Source organism: Clarias gariepinus, chromosome 5 (assembly GCF_024256425.1).
Source record: "Clarias gariepinus isolate MV-2021 ecotype Netherlands chromosome 5, CGAR_prim_01v2, whole genome shotgun sequence".
Classification (NCBI taxonomy): Eukaryota; Metazoa; Chordata; class Actinopteri; order Siluriformes; family Clariidae; genus Clarias; species Clarias gariepinus.
This window is the reverse complement of record NC_071104.1, coordinates 36,222,127-36,242,006: the sequence shown is the minus strand read 5'-3', so window position 1 is coordinate 36,242,006 and position 19,880 is coordinate 36,222,127. Positions and strand designations below refer to the sequence as shown.

The 19,880-nt window shown below is 41.5% G+C and overlaps 1 protein-coding gene across 1 annotated transcript; it reads right to left on the bottom strand.

Annotated features, from left to right (window-relative positions):
- Window positions 1-66: 66 nt before the first annotated feature.
- On the bottom strand, window positions 67-19,780 carry ankar (ankyrin and armadillo repeat containing). The gene is made up of 22 exons (XM_053497456.1): window positions 19,225-19,780; window positions 18,222-18,662; window positions 15,754-15,917; window positions 15,073-15,188; window positions 14,816-14,996; window positions 13,029-13,251; window positions 12,657-12,858; window positions 12,359-12,567; window positions 8,435-8,539; window positions 7,422-7,669; window positions 6,933-7,101; window positions 6,483-6,724; window positions 6,055-6,208; window positions 5,185-5,346; window positions 4,985-5,091; window positions 3,253-3,375; window positions 2,976-3,134; window positions 2,721-2,838; window positions 1,948-2,057; window positions 1,661-1,857; window positions 1,218-1,264; window positions 67-209 (listed from the first exon to the last, which is right to left on the bottom strand). Exons 1-22 carry the CDS (start codon window positions 19,763-19,765, stop codon window positions 67-69), a joined length of 4,161 nt encoding a protein of 1,386 aa, XP_053353431.1. The 5' UTR covers window positions 19,766-19,780.
- Window positions 19,781-19,880: the final 100 nt, after the last annotated feature.

The following is a 19,880-nucleotide window of genomic DNA, read 5'->3' as shown; positions in this document are numbered from 1 at the left end:
ACGGTAGCTAGGGGGCGATGGGTTGTTTATCAGAGATGGTGATGGGTCAGGGTTAAAGTTTAGTGTTTACACACACGGATAAGACGCGCAGGAGGAGTGGACCGCGCGTCGGGCTCCGGAATCAGACGTCCTGCTCGTGCTGGGATGAAGCTCCAGGGCCGAGCGGGCTCTGTCTGAGCCGTGTGACGTGCTCTTCCTCTGAGCTTCACCTGGAAGGAGATGTGAGAGGACAAGAGTTTAATAAATACCGCACCAGAAATGCATGAAATCTCTGAGGTTCCTTTCTTTCACTATAAATAAACGGGTTTGATTGGAACGTGAGATACGGAACGGAAATTCTGGGAACGCCGATGCAGTGAACTTGCATGAACAGAAGCTGTAAAATTAAAAGCCTTGTTTATCATTTTAACATTAAGTGACAAAAGGAGAAACAAGACTTAATAAATCAAAACAATACAAGGGGTGTTCAAGCCAAACCAGGACTTTTGATTGTGCAGGATAATGGAAAACAGTTATAAGAGTTAAAACTCTTATCAAGGTAGAAAGTTTTTTCTCAGTACGCTTGAGCCATAATACACCAGCCTCCCAGGAACTCCTTGTGGAAATGGCTTGGAGCGAGATCAGGACTGTACGGGGGATGTGGCAATAACTTTTCCTATAATGTGCAAGCAGTGTTGGTGAATGATTGTGTGTCCAGTTCCCACAGATGTGACAAGTTATCTGTCGAGTGTCAACGATCACTCTGTAAATGTTGACAGGAACAACTGCAGTGGGCACCGAATAGGCCTGGCTCTGATCATCACTCATGGACGTACAGCCTTCTTTAAAATGTTTGAACCGTTCAAACGTTTTACTGCAGCTAAGAATTCCATGACCGTACTGTGCTGGACGTTTCCCGTAAATGTCAATTAGTTTTACACCTTTATTTATGAGAAATTGTAATCCCAAGTCTCGGGTTGACTTGAACACCCCTGGTACATTGCCTTTGTCTCTAATAACACTTTTTTTTTTTTACATAAGTGATACAGTTGAATTATAGGATACATCATTAACAAGCAGGTTGATTAGTTTCCTATAGACGTGTATGAAATGAATATGTGCATAGTACTGTAATGCCTGTAGGACTGATATACAGGTTTAGATAGAATTTCTCTGAATAATGAAAAAAAACACCACCTTTAATGTAAATAATTAGATAAATAGAAAAATTTGCATACCTCTATTAGACCGCAAACAGACAGCTGAGCTCACTTTTGCCTCAAAACTGCACAGAAAAACATTTTACAATGACATTTTAATGAACAAACTGTTCTATTTATATCTAAAGGGTGATGCCGTTCATTGATGCATCAAAAATGTCTGTGGTATAAGAGGAATAAACCACTTCAGGACATGCTGTTACAGGAAAACAATCCACTACATGGTGCTAACAGTTTGAGCCTTGATTATTTTCCTATAACAGTAAGTGTTTTATCCCTTACCTAGTAACTAGAGTGAAACATCTAAGGAATGGTAATTACTTAGATTCAGACTTCTGTAATTAAATCTTGACCCAACGATATAATCAAGAATTTTCAAGAATACCATTAGAATAAAATATCCGGCTAATCTGTCCAGTTCTTATGTCACAAATTGATTTGTAACCCCTTTGAGCTGATACCTGAGTGACGGAAGTCCCAATTTTCTCTGTCTTTTGAACTCAGCCGTGAACCTTCGGCATATTTTGGCATCCTCGACTAAATGGTCCTTCAGCACTCTGTACGTCTGTGGATTTTTTCTGCATTCCACCAGTAGGAGGCGATGTGCGAACCGGTTGAAGCTCAGGTATCCGAGGGCGCTTGCGCACGCCGTGCGTACCTGGGTGAAGATGATAAAGTGTCATCTCAATCTCTGTAGTGACTCCTGACAAGATGAGTGGTTCAGTTAGATCGATTTGATCAGGTGTACCTCCTCGTTCTCGGAGTACAGGTGGCCGGAGAGGTGCTCTATCGCCCCCATAGTCACGATGCCGTCTGGGATACCTGCTCTGGTGTGGGCCACGCTGGCCAGGAACTGAGCTGGAGTAAAACATAGAGAGTTACACCTTCTGAGGGTAACGTGGAATATACGATTAACAAAGTGGTGATTATTTAATGCCATGTGCATGAACATTCATGTGGGTGTCACATAGCCATAAGTGTTACATGTTTTTGAAGATGACTCGCACACCGGTTATATTAAATGAATCAATGAATCACTGCTGGTGACGAGACACGGATGCATCACTACGAGTCTGAGAGTAAACAACAGAGTATGGAATGGAAACATGCTCAATCACCAACTAAGAAAGAGTTCAAAAGTCGACCATCAGCTGGAGAATTTATCAGTGCTTACAGTTTTCTGGGATTCTCGAGGTCCAGTATTGAAACATTATCAGAAAAAAATCAACAGTGCTCGTTTATTTAGGAGCTGAAGCCTAAACTTCGGGTTAAAATGCAGAGAACTGCTATTCAAGCGTGTCATGATCTTGGATGATGTTGCACGGCCGCACACTTCTGCCTATGAGGACAAAGATTCACTTTTCATTGAAAAGCCAAGGAGATTATGTCGAAAAATGATGTATTATGTATTTGTCAGCCGGTAGAGTGTGGATCATTTTTGACCTTTATACATTAATGCGAGATACTGGGCTGTATACAGAGTACTGATGTTATAAGCTCAGTCAAGTGTTTCTACCTTACCTGTAATGACTACAGTAGTGTTTTGATCAGATTGCAGTAATTGTACCAGAATTGTGACTCCTCTGGCAGTGACTGTCACCTGGTCAGAGCCAGTAATCACTTTAGCCAGCACAATTATCTAAAAATAATAATAATAGGATTCAGTGTGTTACTGTATATAATCAGATTAATCATAAAAGCAAGGCAAAAGTCCTGAATATGACAAAAAAAAAATCACTGTAGCTAAAAATGCAAAAGAAAATTTGTTCATGCCACCTGAAACGCGGCCTTGGCCCTTTCCGTTTCATCGTCTGAACCTAAAAATGTCTCGAACGCTTGCACAGGAACTCCGCCCATTTTCCTAATAGCTGCTTGCTGCTTCGGATTATTGTACGCAAACAACGCCAGGGCGTGGCCTGCCTCCAGATAGATGCTCTGAGTAAAAGTCAGGATATGAAAAACACTGCAATTACTATAAATAAAGAATAAATAACACAATCAATGTTCAAATGACCAAAACGGTATAAAATAGCTGTAATAAACTCTGTGATACTCTGTCTTGAGCTTGTAGCAGCTCCAGAATGATGTCATAGGAGAAGTCTTCTCGATCCCAGAAGATCTTTTGAAGGTCCTGGTTTCCTAGTAGGACGCAAGCCAGAGTCTGAGAGGTCTGGATCTGTCGTGGTTTAGAAAATAACATGAAGTGCAAACTAAGTCCTGATTATAAGCAAGAATAGAAAGGGTATATCATAATCCACACAAATAATCCATAGGTAAAAAAAATACACACTCGCCACTTTATGAGGTACAGTACATCTTGTTAGTACTGGATCGGACCCCGTTTTACCTTCAGAACTGCCCTACTTGTTCATGGCAACATGACACTTTTGTCTGTATTGGCATGATAGCATGACACAGCAGATTTTTCCCAGCTGCACATCTATAATGCTAATCTCCCGTTCCACCATACCCCAACTGTGCTCTATTGGATTGAGATCTGGTGACTGTGGAGGCCATTTTATACAGTGAATCTTCATTGTTGTGGTCAAGAAAACAGCTTGAGATGATATAAGCTTTGTGACATGGCGTGTGGTCATAAAGGAATAGACACGGTCAGCAACCAACCGTACTCAGGTAGGCTGTGACATTCAAACGATTTTTAATTGGTACCAAGGGACCCGAAGTGTGCCAAGAAAATCTCTGACCCTACCATCCGAATGTTGCAGCAGAAAACGAGACCAGAGAAAGTTTCCAATCTTCTCTCGTCCAATTTTGGTGAGCCTGTGTGAATTGTAGTCTCAGTTTCCTGTTGTTATCTGACAGGAGCAGCGTGAAGTGTGAAGTGTGGTCTTCTGCTGCTGTAGCCCATCTGCTTCAAGGATGAATTTGTTGTGTTGTGACTGGTTCAAACCAGTCTGGCCAGTCTCCTCTGACCTCTGGCATCAACAAGGAGGTTTCACCCAGAGAACTGGATATTTCCTTATTTTCAGACAGTAAAGCCTAGAGATGTTCTTACAGCCTTCGTCTGTAAAGCCTAGAGATGTTCTTGCGTCAAATTAGAAGCCTAGAGATGTTCTTGCATCAAAATCCCAGTGGATCAGATGTTTTGGAAAACCTCAGACCAGCCAGGACCAACAACCATGACACAATATGTTTAAAGTCACTTAAATCATTTTTTTCCCCCATTTTGATGCTCTAGTTCCATCCAGGAGATGACCATCTTGACCCAGTATTGTCTACATGCCTTAATGCACTGTGTTGCTGTCATAAGATTGGTTGATTAGATATTTGCCTTAACTAGCAGTTGGACAGGTGTATCTACTGAAGTGGCTGCTGAGTGTATATTGCTTAAAAACTTGTATGTTTTTAAAAACAATTACTTCTCCACTGTATATACCGTAGTATATACTGTAGTAATAACGTATACAGGAATTTGATTAAATGCCATCTACTTTATAATATCACATTTATGGAATGAGTCTCCAGTGTCAGGGATTGGTCATGATCCCTACACACATACAAAATTCCTCATTTTATTTTATTAACTTTGAACATTGGTATGTTTACCTTTAGTAATAAGAAGAACTACTGTGAATAAATATATATAGGGGACAAATGTGTGAAGTGTTGTTCTTATATTCTTAATAAAACGTTCTAAATAGAAATGACGCACTTCAGGATGTGCTTTAAATCTGGCTTCATCCTAACATCCTGCTGTGGAGCATTTTCCTTAGAGCAGCGTCACTGTGTTTAATTCCTCACACACACACACACATACTTTTTACCTTAACCTGGAGAGATTTGTGACTTTGGAGAAGCTCTAAAAACGTCTGAATGGCTTTTTCCTCATAAATCACGTTCTGGCTGTTTCTGTTATTAGTGTGTGCCACTCCTGTAATCAGATAAAAAGATAGATCTATGATATATAAATAAAGACGTAAACAAATAATTTAACGTAATATTTAATAAACTTATGAAACGCCACCGATGCACAGTCGCCCCAGTGCAGTGAGGGCAGTGAGCAGGGTTCTCTCCGTAGTACGCGACCCACGTAGAAGTCGCACTAGCGGTGGCACGCAGTTCTCCCCACACAGTCCGTTCTGATGGCTGCGGCAATCCCGGCTGAGGGCTATCGCCGCCCGGCATCCTACGAATCATAGAAGCAGACAGGTTAAAAAGAAGGGGAAAAAAAGGAATGAAAGGTCCAGGTGACCTGTTCCACATGCTGCAATTTATAGATCGACCGTAATGTGAGGACGACTCGGGCCTAGAAGGATTCAGCTACTAGACGGAAGCTTTAAAACAGACCTGTCACACTCGAGCGCCAGATACGAGGAAGTGTTTAAAACCTGGTAGCGGAATATCTCCCTGTGACCGTGTCATGTAAGTAATGGATACTGATGGCAAAAACAAGTAGCGAGACGCAGCGTGTTTTTGTTTTTTTGTTATCGTGAAAAGGAGCGGAATCCCGACGGGGGTCAGGTATTCCTGAGTGCGGGTCTGAGTGCCTTAGCAGACGAGTAGCATCTCGAGACAGGAAGTGTTGCTCTGCTTTCCCAATGGACAGGACGTGAGCCTTCTGACAGTAGCAGGAGGAACACGCGGGCCATATGGCTGTCCATCAACGTTTGGTGCGGCTTATCCAGGGCCTGTCATCGCCGTGTCATCGAGGACTGGTTTTACTGCGCTTGGCACGCGGATTTGTTAACCTCGTGAGATTGGACGGGATGACAGCTTCGCTCCGAAGGTTTTATTTGGGATTTACGAGCGCCCCAGGTGCTGACAACAAGATTCTGGAACAGTACGCGCTTAGTAACAAGCTGAGCTCTGTCCGGTCCCGTCCCTGCAGTCTTACCCACGTATTGCATTTTATCCGACGTGGACAGGAGCAGATCCAGGACGAAACGGTAGCTGATGAGCTCGGCTATGTACTTCTGCTGCTTCGGCGTGTGTCCTGCCAAGGCCCAGAGAGCCGTCGCACCCTGTTCCCTCACCTCCTGATCGAAAACCTGTGGCCCAGGACAGAAACATATTCTCGCTCTTTGGCTGTGTGATTTAATAGATTAACTTTTTAACCAAAACTAATGACATTATCAACATAGTTTCATTTAATCAGCTTAGTATTTTTATTTTCGTATAATTTCCCAGCATGAACCCGACTCTATCGTTGTAGTTATGTAGAAATCCCTAATAAATGACGGTATTAGAATAAAAATTCTGGTTCTGGATTAACACAAATCTTGCCATAAGTCAATCTTTGATTAAAAACAGTAATCGTGTTACCTTAAGAAGGAATAAAAGATGTCTGGTTGCGGATTTGTTCAGGAATTGTTCCTGTATGGCACAGTTTTGGTGCGCTATGGCTTCGAGGGCTCTGGCGGCTTTCACCTGGCATGAGACCTTTCTCGAGCTCAGGACCTGCACCACAGAGCTCACGGCACATGTACCACTAATCAGATCCTGATTCTCCCTGTGGCCGCGCACCACTTCGGCCAGAGCCAGACACGCTTCTCCTTGCAGTAGTTCTGTCTCACACAAAAAACACTCTTCAAATTCATATGCAAGAAGAGTGACTATATTGCACCATCTGACCAATCGTGTTCAATAAATCAAATCGAGTTACAAACGTTTATAATTAAACCAAGCTATTTTTTTGTTCCTTAGTATATTATGAGTTATTAGAATACAAATACTGTGATCTTATAATAATGGTTGCTATGGCAACTACTGTACCAGAGTTCACGGTGAGTAAATCGACCAGTTGTGGGATGGCTCCACATTGTGCCACCGTGGTCTGATTTTGGGGACAAGCCACACACAGCGCCCGGATACACCTTACTGCGTTCACCAGCACATCCTGGAGGTCAGAGGTCAGCAGCTGTACCACTGGGGCAACCCCACCCTTATTGAACAAGCGTATAGAAACACATTATTGAAAGACAAATGACAAATGAACAATGGGATTAAGAAAAGTGATTCATATTGTAAGCCTGGGTAAGAATAATACACCATTATATCACCACGCCATAGATCAAAATAACAATTATATTTATCTGAAAATAAGCTGTTATAAGCTGTTGTAAGGACTATTCAATTATAGCTATATTGTTAACATGGTGCTTAGTATCATAATGCTATTTAATAATGAAAACACTGCAAATCATCAAACTACTGTATATGTCTGATATTTGTGTATATGAATCCATACCCATGTAGACTCACCAGCTCAGCGATTTGAGACTGGTACATCCCGCTGTGACGAGCCAGGTCTGTCAGTATAACGGTGCAGCGCGAGTGAAGCTCTGGATGATGGCTGCTAAGGTGTTTGATGAGCACTTGGACTGCACCGAAGTGCACCAGCTCCTCACACACCGGAACGTTCTTGGTCATGTGGCACAGCACGGCCGCGGCTACGCGCTGGAACAGCGGTCTCCCGTTGAGTAAAATGTCCACTAGGACTGAGATCCCACCTGTTACAGGAAATACAAAGTACCAGTTGAAGGTTTGGACTGAAAGTTTTTTGTTGTTGTTGTTTTAGTGGTATATTTTCTACATTGTAGACCAATACTGGAGATTTCAAATCACATTTTCCCATAACACATATGGCATGAGGTAATTACTGTAAGTAATAATAATGACAGTCAGTTGTTACTTTAAGACATAAAGATCAGCTGTTCTGGGTCAGTTCTTGCAAGAACAGTATTGTGTCAAGTGCATTTTCAAAACCCATCACGCTCCATGATGAAACTGTCTCTCATAAAGACCTTCCCAGGAAATCAAGACTCTCTATTGGTGGTTGTTCTTAACAATTTGCTCCCCCTATTCTCTAATGACTATCCCTCCTACTCTCAACTTCTCTGTTGTTCATGTAATGAGACGGGGAGGATCCTTTGATCCTGGAGGATCCTGGAGGATACAAATACGAGGAACTTACCAACTTCAATTAAATTGAAGAAGCTACTTGGATGAGTAGTGAAAACATTCTATCTAACAAGAAAGAAGTCCAGTTGACATGATTCAACTCCTAAATTATCTCACCTGGATGACTATGTCATTTGTTCAGGATTAAAGATTGAGAATTAAGGTTGCTGATAAAGCAGACTAGGTGATACCAATAACTTATCCCAGTAACCAATAAATTGTGACACCACCTTGTCATTGATTATATTCCTCTAACAGCACACCTTGTCACATGACAACATACTGTAGAACAACATAGAACAAATACCACTGACCTTCATCCATGATGTCCTTCCAGAAGGGGTCAGCGTTCACACAGAGAGCTTCCATGCATCTGAGGGACATTTCCAACCTCCTGTTCTCCTCACTCCGTAACATTTCTGTGGCCACAGTCATTATTAAATGATAAAAAGGATAAAAGGTCGCATGCTGGAGAAAAAATAGGTAATTTATTTGTTTAGACATTAATTTCTTTAGCATGCAAGTGGTAGTCGAATCCATGCACAGATTCTTCACTCCAGGCTAGAGAACCCCATGTTTATTTTTGTGTTTTCTCAGCACCCAGCACACCTGGTTTAATTACTTGACAGATTAACTGCCTTTTCTGAATCGAAGTGTGTGTAATAGAGCAACACTGCAACAGAAATCTTCAACTCCAGTCCTGGAGGGCCAGTGTCCAGCACAGATTGTTCACCAACACCTAGAGAATCTCCAAACTGTGTTGGACACTAGTCTTCTAGGACTGGAACAGAAGATCCCTACTTTAAATGTGCATGAAATGGTATGCTTGTTGTACTTGATTTTAAATTGAAAACCTACTTTCTTGGGTAATCTTTCCCAAATTCCTTGATTGTTGATACCAAAACAGCTTTGATACATGGCACAAACGTTAAACTGGACAATGCATGGACCAAACATGCAAGTTTAGTATTATTATACTAGTTTTATTTTGTCTAGCAGTCAGGATTCCCAGTATGAGAGTGCCGTTTTATTTTGGGCAGTGGCAGCTCAAACAGTTAATGCTTATTGGTTATTGATTGGGAAATGGGAGGTCAAGCCCTAACAGTGGCACTGTTGAGCTCTTGGGCAAAGCCTTTAACCCTATCCAGGTCCTGTTTTCTGACCCCGGCTTTACTAACTGGGAAATGCAGGGGGGAAATAACTTCACAATGCTATAAGGTGACAAATGATTAAATGATAATCTTAATTAGCACTACACTCTAACTAACTGCGCCAACCTGGCCAAATATCAAAAATATTAGAAAAAGTAGTATCAGCTCAAATATGCACATTCTTGCAGGAAAACAACATCCTAGAAGAATTTCAGTCAGGTTTCAGGCCCCATCATAGTACAGAAACTGCACTAGTTAAGATTGCAAACGACTTGTTTTTAGCTTCAGACCAAGGCTGCATCTCAATACTAGTCTTACTTGATCTAAGTGCTGCATTCGACACCATAGATCATAATATTCTCATAGACCGCCTACAAAATCATATAGGTATTCAGGGGCAGGCATTAAAATGGTTTAGATCATACCTGTCTGATCGATACCATTTTGTAGATCTAAATGGAGTACCGTCTGATGTAATGCCAGTGAAATATGGGGTCCCACAAGGGTCAGTTTTAGGACCTCTCCTGTTCTCAATTTACATGCTTCCCCTGGGAAACATCATTAGAAGGCATGGGATTAGTTTCCATTGTTATGCTGATGATACCCAATTATACATCTCAACAAAACCAGATGAAATACCCAAGTTGTCTAGATTAACAGAGTGTGTCCAGGACATAAAAGATTGGATGACCAATAACTTTCTTTTACTAAATTCAGATAAGACAGAGATATTGCTCATCGGCCCAAAAACCAGCACACAACAGCTTTCACAATTCAGCCTGCGTTTAGAAGGATGTACTGTTACTACCAGCTCAACAGTAAAAGACCTGGGCGTGATATTAGACAGTAACTTGTCTTTTGAAAATCATATTTCCAATATCACAAAAACAGCCTTTTTCCATCTTAGAAATATTGCCAAACTTAGGAGTATCCTATCCGTATCTGATGCAGAAAAGCTAGTTCATGCATTCATAACCTCCAGACTGGACTATTGTAATGCATTTCTAGGTGGTTGTCCTGCATCCTCAATAAACAAGCTACAGTTAGTGCAAAATGCAGCCGCCAGGGTTCTCACTAGATCCAGAAAATATGATCATATAACACCTATATTATCATCCCTGCACTGGCTACCTGTTCAATTTAGAATTAATTACAAAATAGTACTACTTACATACAAGGCTTTAAATGGTTTAGCTCCCTCATATCTAACCAGTCTTTTGATACGCTATAATCCACCACGTCCCTTAAGATCACAAAACTCCGGACTTCTGGTAATTCCCAGAATTTTAAAATCTACAAAAGGGGGCAGGGCATTTTCATATTTGGCTCCAAAGCTTTGGAATAGCCTTCCAGACACTGTTCGGGGAGCAGACACGGTTTCCCAATTCAAAAGTAGACTCAAGACGCATCTCTTTAATCTGGCATACGCGTAACTCATCCCATAACCTCATACTCCAGTACACCTATCCTGAATGGCAACTACGCTAATTCTCTCCATCTTTTCTGTATTTTTCTACCCATCCTGAGACATCTGGAGATTGTGCCAGCTTCAGTAGACAAAGGCCAACCCTGCAAGGTTTCTAAGGCAACTTGAGAAGGACCTGCTCCAGCTAGATTCTGCTTTATGATGGCTGGAGCTACACATCCTGCTCCTGTGCTTCCAGTGATCTGACCCCATCTGCCCTCTGCACCTACTGCTGAACTGAATCTACACAACTTCTGATATATTGAACTTTCACCTGCACAACACACTTGATGTTATTTCTATCTGTTATCACCCAGATGAGGATGGGTTCCCTGTTGAGTCTGGTTCCTCTCAAGGTTTCTTCCTATTGCCATCTCAGGGAGTTTTTCCTTGCCACTGTCGCCGTCACCCTTGGCTTGCTCATCAGAGACATTTCATTCATCATTCATTCATTTAATTATTATCTAGACACATTTTTCTCACACATACACACTTCCAAATATTTTCTTTTTTTTTTTAAAAATAATAATAATAATCTTTAATTTTTTTTTTTTGTGAAGCTGCTTTGGGACAATGACCATTGTTAAAAGCGCTATATAAATAAAATTGAATTGAATTGAATTGAAGTAGTAAAATTTTAAAAATGTAAAAAAAAATCACACATGCTTCCAGCGGTAGCTTCAAAATATTAAAAAGAATGACAAGCTGACCAAGGACCCAGGGTGAAGCACATGGGAAGATTCTGCCCTCTGCCTTCCGGACCTGTCTTGACTTATCCTGGTGCTCCGCTTCTAGTTTTCAGACTTCTAGTCTCAAGTTTTTTTCCTATTGACATTTCAGGGTGTTTTACTCTGCCACTTACGCCCTTGGCTCATTTATTAGGGACAATCTGATCATGATTTGATTCAATTTTCTGTTTGATTCTGTAAAGCTGCTTTGATCATTGTTAAAAACTCTGTTGCTGTTGGTCTTTCGGCTGCTCCTGTCATAGGGTCGCCACAGCGGACCATCTGGTCCGCACATACAGTACATGCTTGGCACAGGTCTGCCCTTCTGCCAGGAAGGGCATCCACAGGCTGGATGCCCTTTCTGATGCAACCCTCCTATTTTATCCACACTTGAGACCAGCACAGCATCCAGTGGCTGGAGTTTGGGCACCGGCTGGGAATCGAACCCGGGCCTTCCTCATGGCAGGCGAAACACCTACCACTGAGCCACCAGTGCCCCCATTATTGTTAAAAACTCTATATAAATAAAATTGAATTAAATTTAATTCTATATTTAAAAAATTGTTGGTCCATAACTAAACTCATCTTCTAACCTGCTAGCTATTTAGCTTCACTCCTTGCCCCAAATGAGAAACTCACAGACGTGCATATTTTTCAAAAGAGAAAGCCAGTTAGTGTTTTTATTATGTCTGTGTGTGTGTGTGTGTCATCTTGCAATTGGTAAAAAGTTCTAAAAGCTACTGACACTTAAAATATATTTTTACAAGTAATTATTAATGTGCAAAAACGCAAAAAGGCAAAATCAAGTAGTTAAACAGTAAATAATGTGAAATAATTAAACAAAAGGATGCATATCTATGAAAGTGATTAATTCTGAGCTGTACTACAGCATACCAATGAGAATCTTCCACACAGGAAGGACGTCCAGATTCAGCTCAATAAGACGCCTGAGAATGTCGATGTGGAAGTAAAGAGCTGCCAGCTGAACCACATTATTGCCCTTGCTGTCTGTCGCTCTCCAGTTTGCCCCCTTCGACAGCAGGTGGTCCAGAGCCTCTAAAGATCCTGACATGGCTGAGAGTAAAAAGGGAGTGCTGCAGTACCTACAGTATGACACACCAGAACGATTGTGACTCCCTCTTGAACACTTTATACCGGTGTAAATGGAGATAATCATAGTGTTGTAACTTACTCTGCAGATGTGTTCATATCCAGCAAGCTGGGATCTTTCCTGCACAGGGCGCGGACACATGAGACCTGGCCGTAAAAGGCAGAGAAGTGCACAGCCAGCCAGCCTCTCCTGTCCGTGAGTGTGTAGTCGGCTTGCAGAGCAATAAGGCAATTGAGGGCCTCGAGAGATCCGCACTGAGCAGCCAGGTGCAGTGGCGTGAGTCCTGGCGGAAAAGTCGATAACAAAATGATCTCGCTTTTCAATTAAGCCATATTATAATAACAGCCAAACCTCCTGTTTCGAAAGGAAATACTTTATATCTACATATGGGAACCAATTATAACCCCTAAGCCATGTGTGCCCGAAGCCAGAAGTGTGTGTGGTTACACCTACCGGAGCAGACAAACCCCCCAATGCATGGTTGGTTAAGGTTGATGCCAGCAGCTGCCAGCTGGTAAATGATGTGCGGTTGGTTACACATAGCAGCGTGGTGGAGTATAGTGTAGCCTCGCTCATCAAGCGCCCCCAGGTGGCTCAGAGTGTTTCTACAGCTTAGTGTGTGAAATGCAGCAGAGAGGCCACGCTGCGCGGCTGCACGCAGTCCGTACGGTACGCTCTGTGGGGAAGATTCTCATTGGTTCAGCTTTAGCTCCAACTACAATACTGTACTATGATGATCAGAGAAATTACAGCTGCTTACTGTATGCGAGTTGCTAAAGTCAGTGCAAATCTTATTTATAGATCTTGAAATGTTTTAGAATGTGAATTCATGTAAAGTGAGTTCTAAGCATAGTAGACAAATGCACTATTGGGATTTCTTCTCAATCCATGGTCATTTTTCATGTTTACTAGCAAGTGCATGGAATTACCATTCTATTTACGTGCAATGTCGCGTACTCTAATATTTCCTTGGAACTCCTTTTGCTTTGATTACCGCCATGACATCGTTTCGATAAGCTTATCAAATTTAATAATATATATTTCTGTAAATAGTCACATCTAGTTCTCTCTAAGATCTTGTATGGATAATGAGAGACTCTGTGAGAAAGGGATTTTACAAGCCTGATAACACCAGGCATCATCATCTTGGAATATACCCATGGCATCAGGTGAGAAAAACTCCACTGATGGAAAAACTTGATCGTTCTGTATATTCAGGTCATCAGCTGACCTTGTTTTTTGGTCACATAACATTGCTGAACCTAGACTTGACCAACAGTAGTAACCGCAGATCATAACTCTGCCCTTACAGGTTTGTGCGGCGTAACACACTCACAGACGGCCTTGATTGGCTGTAGAGCCGTGTTTAATGTGGGAGCACTAAGTACCTCTCATCCCTCCCCTCTGAGAGAGCTCGGCCAATCAGCTCTCTCTAGACTTCCAGCTGCGAGAGGTTACAGCATCACCCGGGAAACGAACTTGGGATCTCCAGATGATGGACCGAGCACTTTTTACAAATATATTTTTTAAGGTAACACAACTGTTTAGTCCCAATCCCTTGAGTTATATAAACATAGCTGTGAGTTCTACTGATGGTTTTTATCATGATTTGGTTTGATTTGGTTGCTCATTCAGGATGCTTTTCCGATTAAATTTCTTCTTAAAATGATCACCATCACTGACCACTGTCCTTTAGGTTTTAAAATGTTTTGCACAGTTCTTAACCCAATTTTAGTAGTTTCAGCAATCTCCTTAGTTGTTTTCTTTGCTTAATGTATGACAATAATTTGACCCTTATGAAACAAAAGAACATTTTTGCCAAGACTGCAGGAAAATGTCTTGTGACATGGTTGTTCAAAAATAAGAAAATACTGTACACCCTGTAGCCGTTAGGGTTAAATAACTTGTTGCAGCTGAAACATATCAACCACTACAGTAATTATCCAGTGGAAGGCCAGGTTGTGACTTTTTTGCCGGCTAGTGCATTATATTACATTTGACATGAATAAAATTATTTAAAGATAGGTTTTAAGCCAGTGCTCTAGACAATATATATAAATAATAAAAAAGGGAAAAAATCTCAGTTAAGAATAACAAATCTGCCAACTCGAGAAGTGTGATCTATACTCAACACATTTTAATAATCTCAGAAAATCCCAAATTTCCCCATGTAAATACTGTTGCTCTAAACACAGACTATTGGTTTACGGTTCATGCTTCCCACACTTATTACACATTACCTTGCACTGTATGGCCTTGGCATAACCAAAAGTAGCCTTAAACTGCTCATGAAGCTGAAAGTCAGTTAGCGGCAGTTTCTGTTTCCTCATGGTTTTGATGGCCTTGTTCATGGCTTCCCACCACTGCATGGTGTTGGGTTGGGGATAGAAGGATGCCAGGGGAATAGAGATCACACTGTAGCTGTGGAATGAGAAAATTATTTCAGCACAGGGTGACATATCGTACAAAGATTATGAAGTAGGAATCACGGTCCTACCTGTTTTTATTTATTTCACTGAGGGGGATTGGGAAGTGCTCCTTGTAGGTGGGGTCTTGCCGGAGAAAATAGTGTAAATGGTCCGCTGCTAGATTCTGTAGCGTTATTAAAGCAGCCTGGACAAAGAAATATCAGTTCTGTTTATTCTGAATTTGGCTTCTTAATGAGGTACTGTAATACATAAAATTATTTTAAAAAAAAAGAACCTTCATTGAATTTCATTTACATTGTTTGATCTTTAATGAATATCAATCAGAAGTGACAGGCCCAAGACATTCTTAAAGGTCCTCTATTTCTTTAACAAAATATGTCTGAGACAAAGTATTTCTTATACCTCCCTTCATTTTACTCCTCTTCCAAATGCACCATTTTAGTGTCTATGTAAATAGGCTACTGCTGAGCCACGCCCCTACAGAGAAAAACAGAGCTGAGCAACAAGCAGGGGGGTGGGATCTTCTTATATGAGGTCACAATAGGGAAAAGATTTTAACTGGGTTGTTTAGACTCCTCTAATAAAAATTTCATCCTGGACACTTATTAGCTTGTCCTTGGGGAATCTCAAACATGCTTGGAGGATTATCAAGGTACAGTATCCGAGAAGGCTCACAATCAGAGAAAATTGTGTTTCAGTGATTTATTGCTGAGGAAACCATGGCTTAAACCTTGTGGGCTTAACCTCACCTCCATCTCCTTGGTGATGTGCTCCAGCTCAGGAGTCCCAACATCAAACTCAATCCCTCCGTGAAGATGGAAATACTCGTCCGGTTTGTAGGGAAAGTGCTTGCAGGAAAACTTAGGTCCAAGAAGAAGAGGTGGCAACTCTCGCTCAGTTTTCAGCAAGTCATCTGTCGGGAAAAAAAGGAATACCCAGTCCATCTAGTGTTACAGTACCAAATGTGGCGCCTCCTGTAGCACATAAAGTAAAGCTTAATTTAGGTTACTGGTTCTTGTTCAAAGGTCTAACAATAAAATATTGTTTTTATTGTTATTGATTATTCTGCATGTTCTCTAGTGGAGTTTGGCGTTCCGCAGGGTTCAGTTTTAGGTCCACTGCTTTTTTCCCTTTACATGCTTCCTCTGGGCAACATAATCCGTAAGCATGGTATTAGTTTTCATTGTTATGCTGACGATACACAGTTATATGTCTCAGCAAAACCTGATGAGAAAAAACAGCTTACTAAAATTGAGCAATGTGTGCAGGACATAAGAAATTGGATGCTAATTAACTTCCTTTTGCTAAATCCGGATAAGACAGAAGTTCTAGTCATAGGACCGCATACAGCTAGGAGTAAAATTTTAGATCACACCGTAACTTTAGGTGGCCTTTCTGTTCCATCAAATGCAACAGTGAAAGACCTTGGTGTGATTATTGATTCCAGTCTTTCATTTGAAGCACATGTAGATAATATTACCAGGATAGCATTCTTTCACCTCAGAAGTATTGCCAGAATAAGAAATTTATTGTCGCTAAACGACGCAGAAAAACTAGTTCATGCTTTTATCACCTCTAGGTTGGACTATTGTAATGCCTTACTGTCTGGTTGTTCAGCTAGATGCATAAATAAGCTTCAGCTAGTCCAGAATGCAGCAGCGAGAGTCCTCACCAGAACCAGAAGATATGAGCACATCACCCCTATCTTATCTTCACTCCATTGGCTCCCTGTGAAATTTCGCATTGATTTTAAAATACTACTCTTGACATATAAAGCATTAAATGGTCTCGCGCCGCAGTACCTGAGCGAACTGCTAGTGTCTTACGATCCGCCACGCCTACTTCGATCAAAGGATGCAGGCTGCTTGTCAGTACCGCGTATTATGAAAAATACAGCTGGGGGCAGAGCTTTTTCTTACAAAGCCCCAAAGTTATGGAATAGTCTTCCAAATAGTGTTCGGGACTCAGACACAGTCTCAGTGTTTAAGTCCAGGCTAAAAACCTATTTATTTAGCCAAGCATTTTTATAAATAGATTTGCCATAGGTAAAGGAGCAGATCTGGGGGACTCATGGACGTAGAGTATTATGGTGAACTGGTATGTTTGGATGCTGTCTTCCTCACTCTCATTGATCACTCAAGTTTGCTGACGGTGAGGTGATTGTTTGCTTTACATGTCAGGAAGCCCTCATGTTTGTGTTTCCTTCTGGCTCTCCCTTTTAGTTATGCTGTCATAGTTAGTCCTGCCGGAGTCTCTGCTTGCACTCTACAGTTAATATACATTCACATTATACATTGTGTGACTGTGACCATACCTAACTGCCATCTCTCCTCTTCTTCTCTTTCCCCCCCTCTTTCTTTTTCCTCTCTCCTCCTGTCCCCCCTTTCACTCTTTCTCTCTCTCTCTGTCGAGCTACACATGTCGTTCCTGAGCTGCCAGTGATCCAGACTCCCTCTGCCCTCCGGACCTGTCTGACCCATCCTGGTGCCCCGCTTCTGGCTGAAGATCTCGTCACATGGATGCCCCGTGTGTCTCTCTGGGATGCGTCTGGTGTCTGGGAATGATTCTCTCCACCTAGAAAATGGTTCTGGCCTTGACTGGTGTTGGCAACTGTTTCTCTGGGGACTTGACAGTTCGATAGTTCATGACTGGAACTTCTTACAAGTCTACCTGGGTCTTCAATAACTACCTGGACTCCATATTAACATCAATTAACATCAGCTATTATAGCTGAACTGCCTCCCACCCTACACACTGTATAAATGCAGATCATTTACTGCTTTCTGTTTCACCCAAATGAGGATGGGTTCCCTGTTGAGTCTGGTTCCTCTCAAGGTTTCTTCCTATTCCGGGGAGTTTTTCCTTGCCACTGTCGCCCTCGGCTTGCTCACCAGGGACAAACTGACCATTTTGATTCATACAAATTCACATTTCATACAAACCTAAATAATTCTTTTGACTATGTAAAGCTGCTTTGCGGCAATGAAAATTGCTAAAAGCGCTATACAAATAAAATTGAATTGAATTGAATTAAAATATCACTATTTGTATAGAATGATAATATCCAAGATTTGTCCTATTTGTCCTAATTTTCAAGATAGTCAGCCAACCATTTTAAAATTTCCAAGTAAACATTATTTCTACATGGTTTTGAAGAACTTTTATACTGGATAAATCTTAAAATGCATAATTTCCATGTAAACTCATGCATACATACTTGAGATAGGCGGGAGCATCTGAGACAGGTCTGGAATCCTCATCTTCTTCCTCAAGCCGATGAGGAAGGGCACAAGGAAGCTGATGAGCTTCAAGTAGGCCAGGTCCCGGGCCAGCTCCACTTTGCACCCCAGGTGTTTCTTTACCAGCTTGGTGTGCTGAGAGAGCCTCTGCTGCAGCCGTTGGTATGTGCCCAGCTCCAAGACGTCCTCCGTCATCCTCACCACGTTGGACAGGCTGTGTGTGCCTTCAAAGGTGAACAGGTTCTCATGCTGACGGACCGAAGTGAGGTATGAGGTGATCTTTAACTGGATGTTCTCTGAGTACTGAGAAAAGAGCTTCTGTTCCTCTGTGCTGTCGGGCTCGTAGGTTGGGTCGCGGTTGTGTTCGTCTTCGTCGTATATGCCTCGGTAACATGGGTCATCGGAGATGTCGATTAAACCTACAAAAAAAAAGAAATGTTCTTGAAAAAGAGATTCTTGGCAAAAAAAAGTATCAATAAAAATAGAAACTAATACAATAAAATAATGAAATACAGCACTATGTCATGAAAATTGAGTTTTATTTTCAATAGTTATGAAAATAACTATAATACTATCATAATAATATCATTATATTATAACTATAATAATATCATTGCAGAGAGCTGTAATGTCCAGTAGTAGAAGGATTGAGCTTCCTGCACATCTCTTCTTTCATGTTCATCTAGCCACAGGTTCCCTTCTACCTCACACTTTATATTTTCTCTAACCATGTATCACTGTGAGGACGACTCTCTCGCTAATGTTCTGTGAATTGATTTAATGTTGATTCAAGACTTAAGTCTACCATTTAAACATGGTGAAACGTAGAGAGAGAAAAAAACGTTAGATGACCTATAAAATACATTAAAAGTAGATAGATAGATAGATAGATAGATAGATAGATAGATAGATAGATAGATAGATAGATAGATAGATAGATAGATAGATACTCTATCTAGACATCTAGACATCACTGCAGACCTGCTGTAAGAAGCTCAGCGAGGCTGTGTTTCTTAGCCTGCGGAACTCCACTGGGATCTGTGTCCATGCTGGACCTCCACAGTTCCAGGAAGCAGGGGCGTTTTTCTTTGGAGATGTACGCTCCATGCCACAGGGCCTTCATGGTGTAATCGATATTAACGAGGATCTGCCCCACTTTGGTGTCGGTGTAGGCTGGGGTCAGGTGGCACGCAGAGCTCTGATCAAGGTTGGGCTCCAGGCTGATGGACGGTACCTGGTTGAAGCAGTATATTCCCACCGTGAGCTCTCGTACTATCTGATGGACCACCCTGTAGTCCATGTACACCCCAGAGTCATCACAGGGGGCCAGGATGATGGCGTTGGGGTGAAACACAGCCTGGATCTGTCTAATCATCCCAGGTGGAGGTTCAACAGGCTGAAGGACATCTTCTCCGCTTAAAAACCAGCTGCATGAGGTCTGACTGAGCAGCTCCTGCGCTTCTTTCCAGTCGAATTTTTCAAAGAAAGCTTGAGCTGATAAAAAGTTGAACTCCATTCTCATGAAGGATTTATCTCAGATTAGTAATTTATTTTTGTGTTAAGGTCTCTTCTGAATAATCATATATATATATAAAACAAAATTAAAGTAATAAAGTTAAAAGTAATAAATTGTAAAA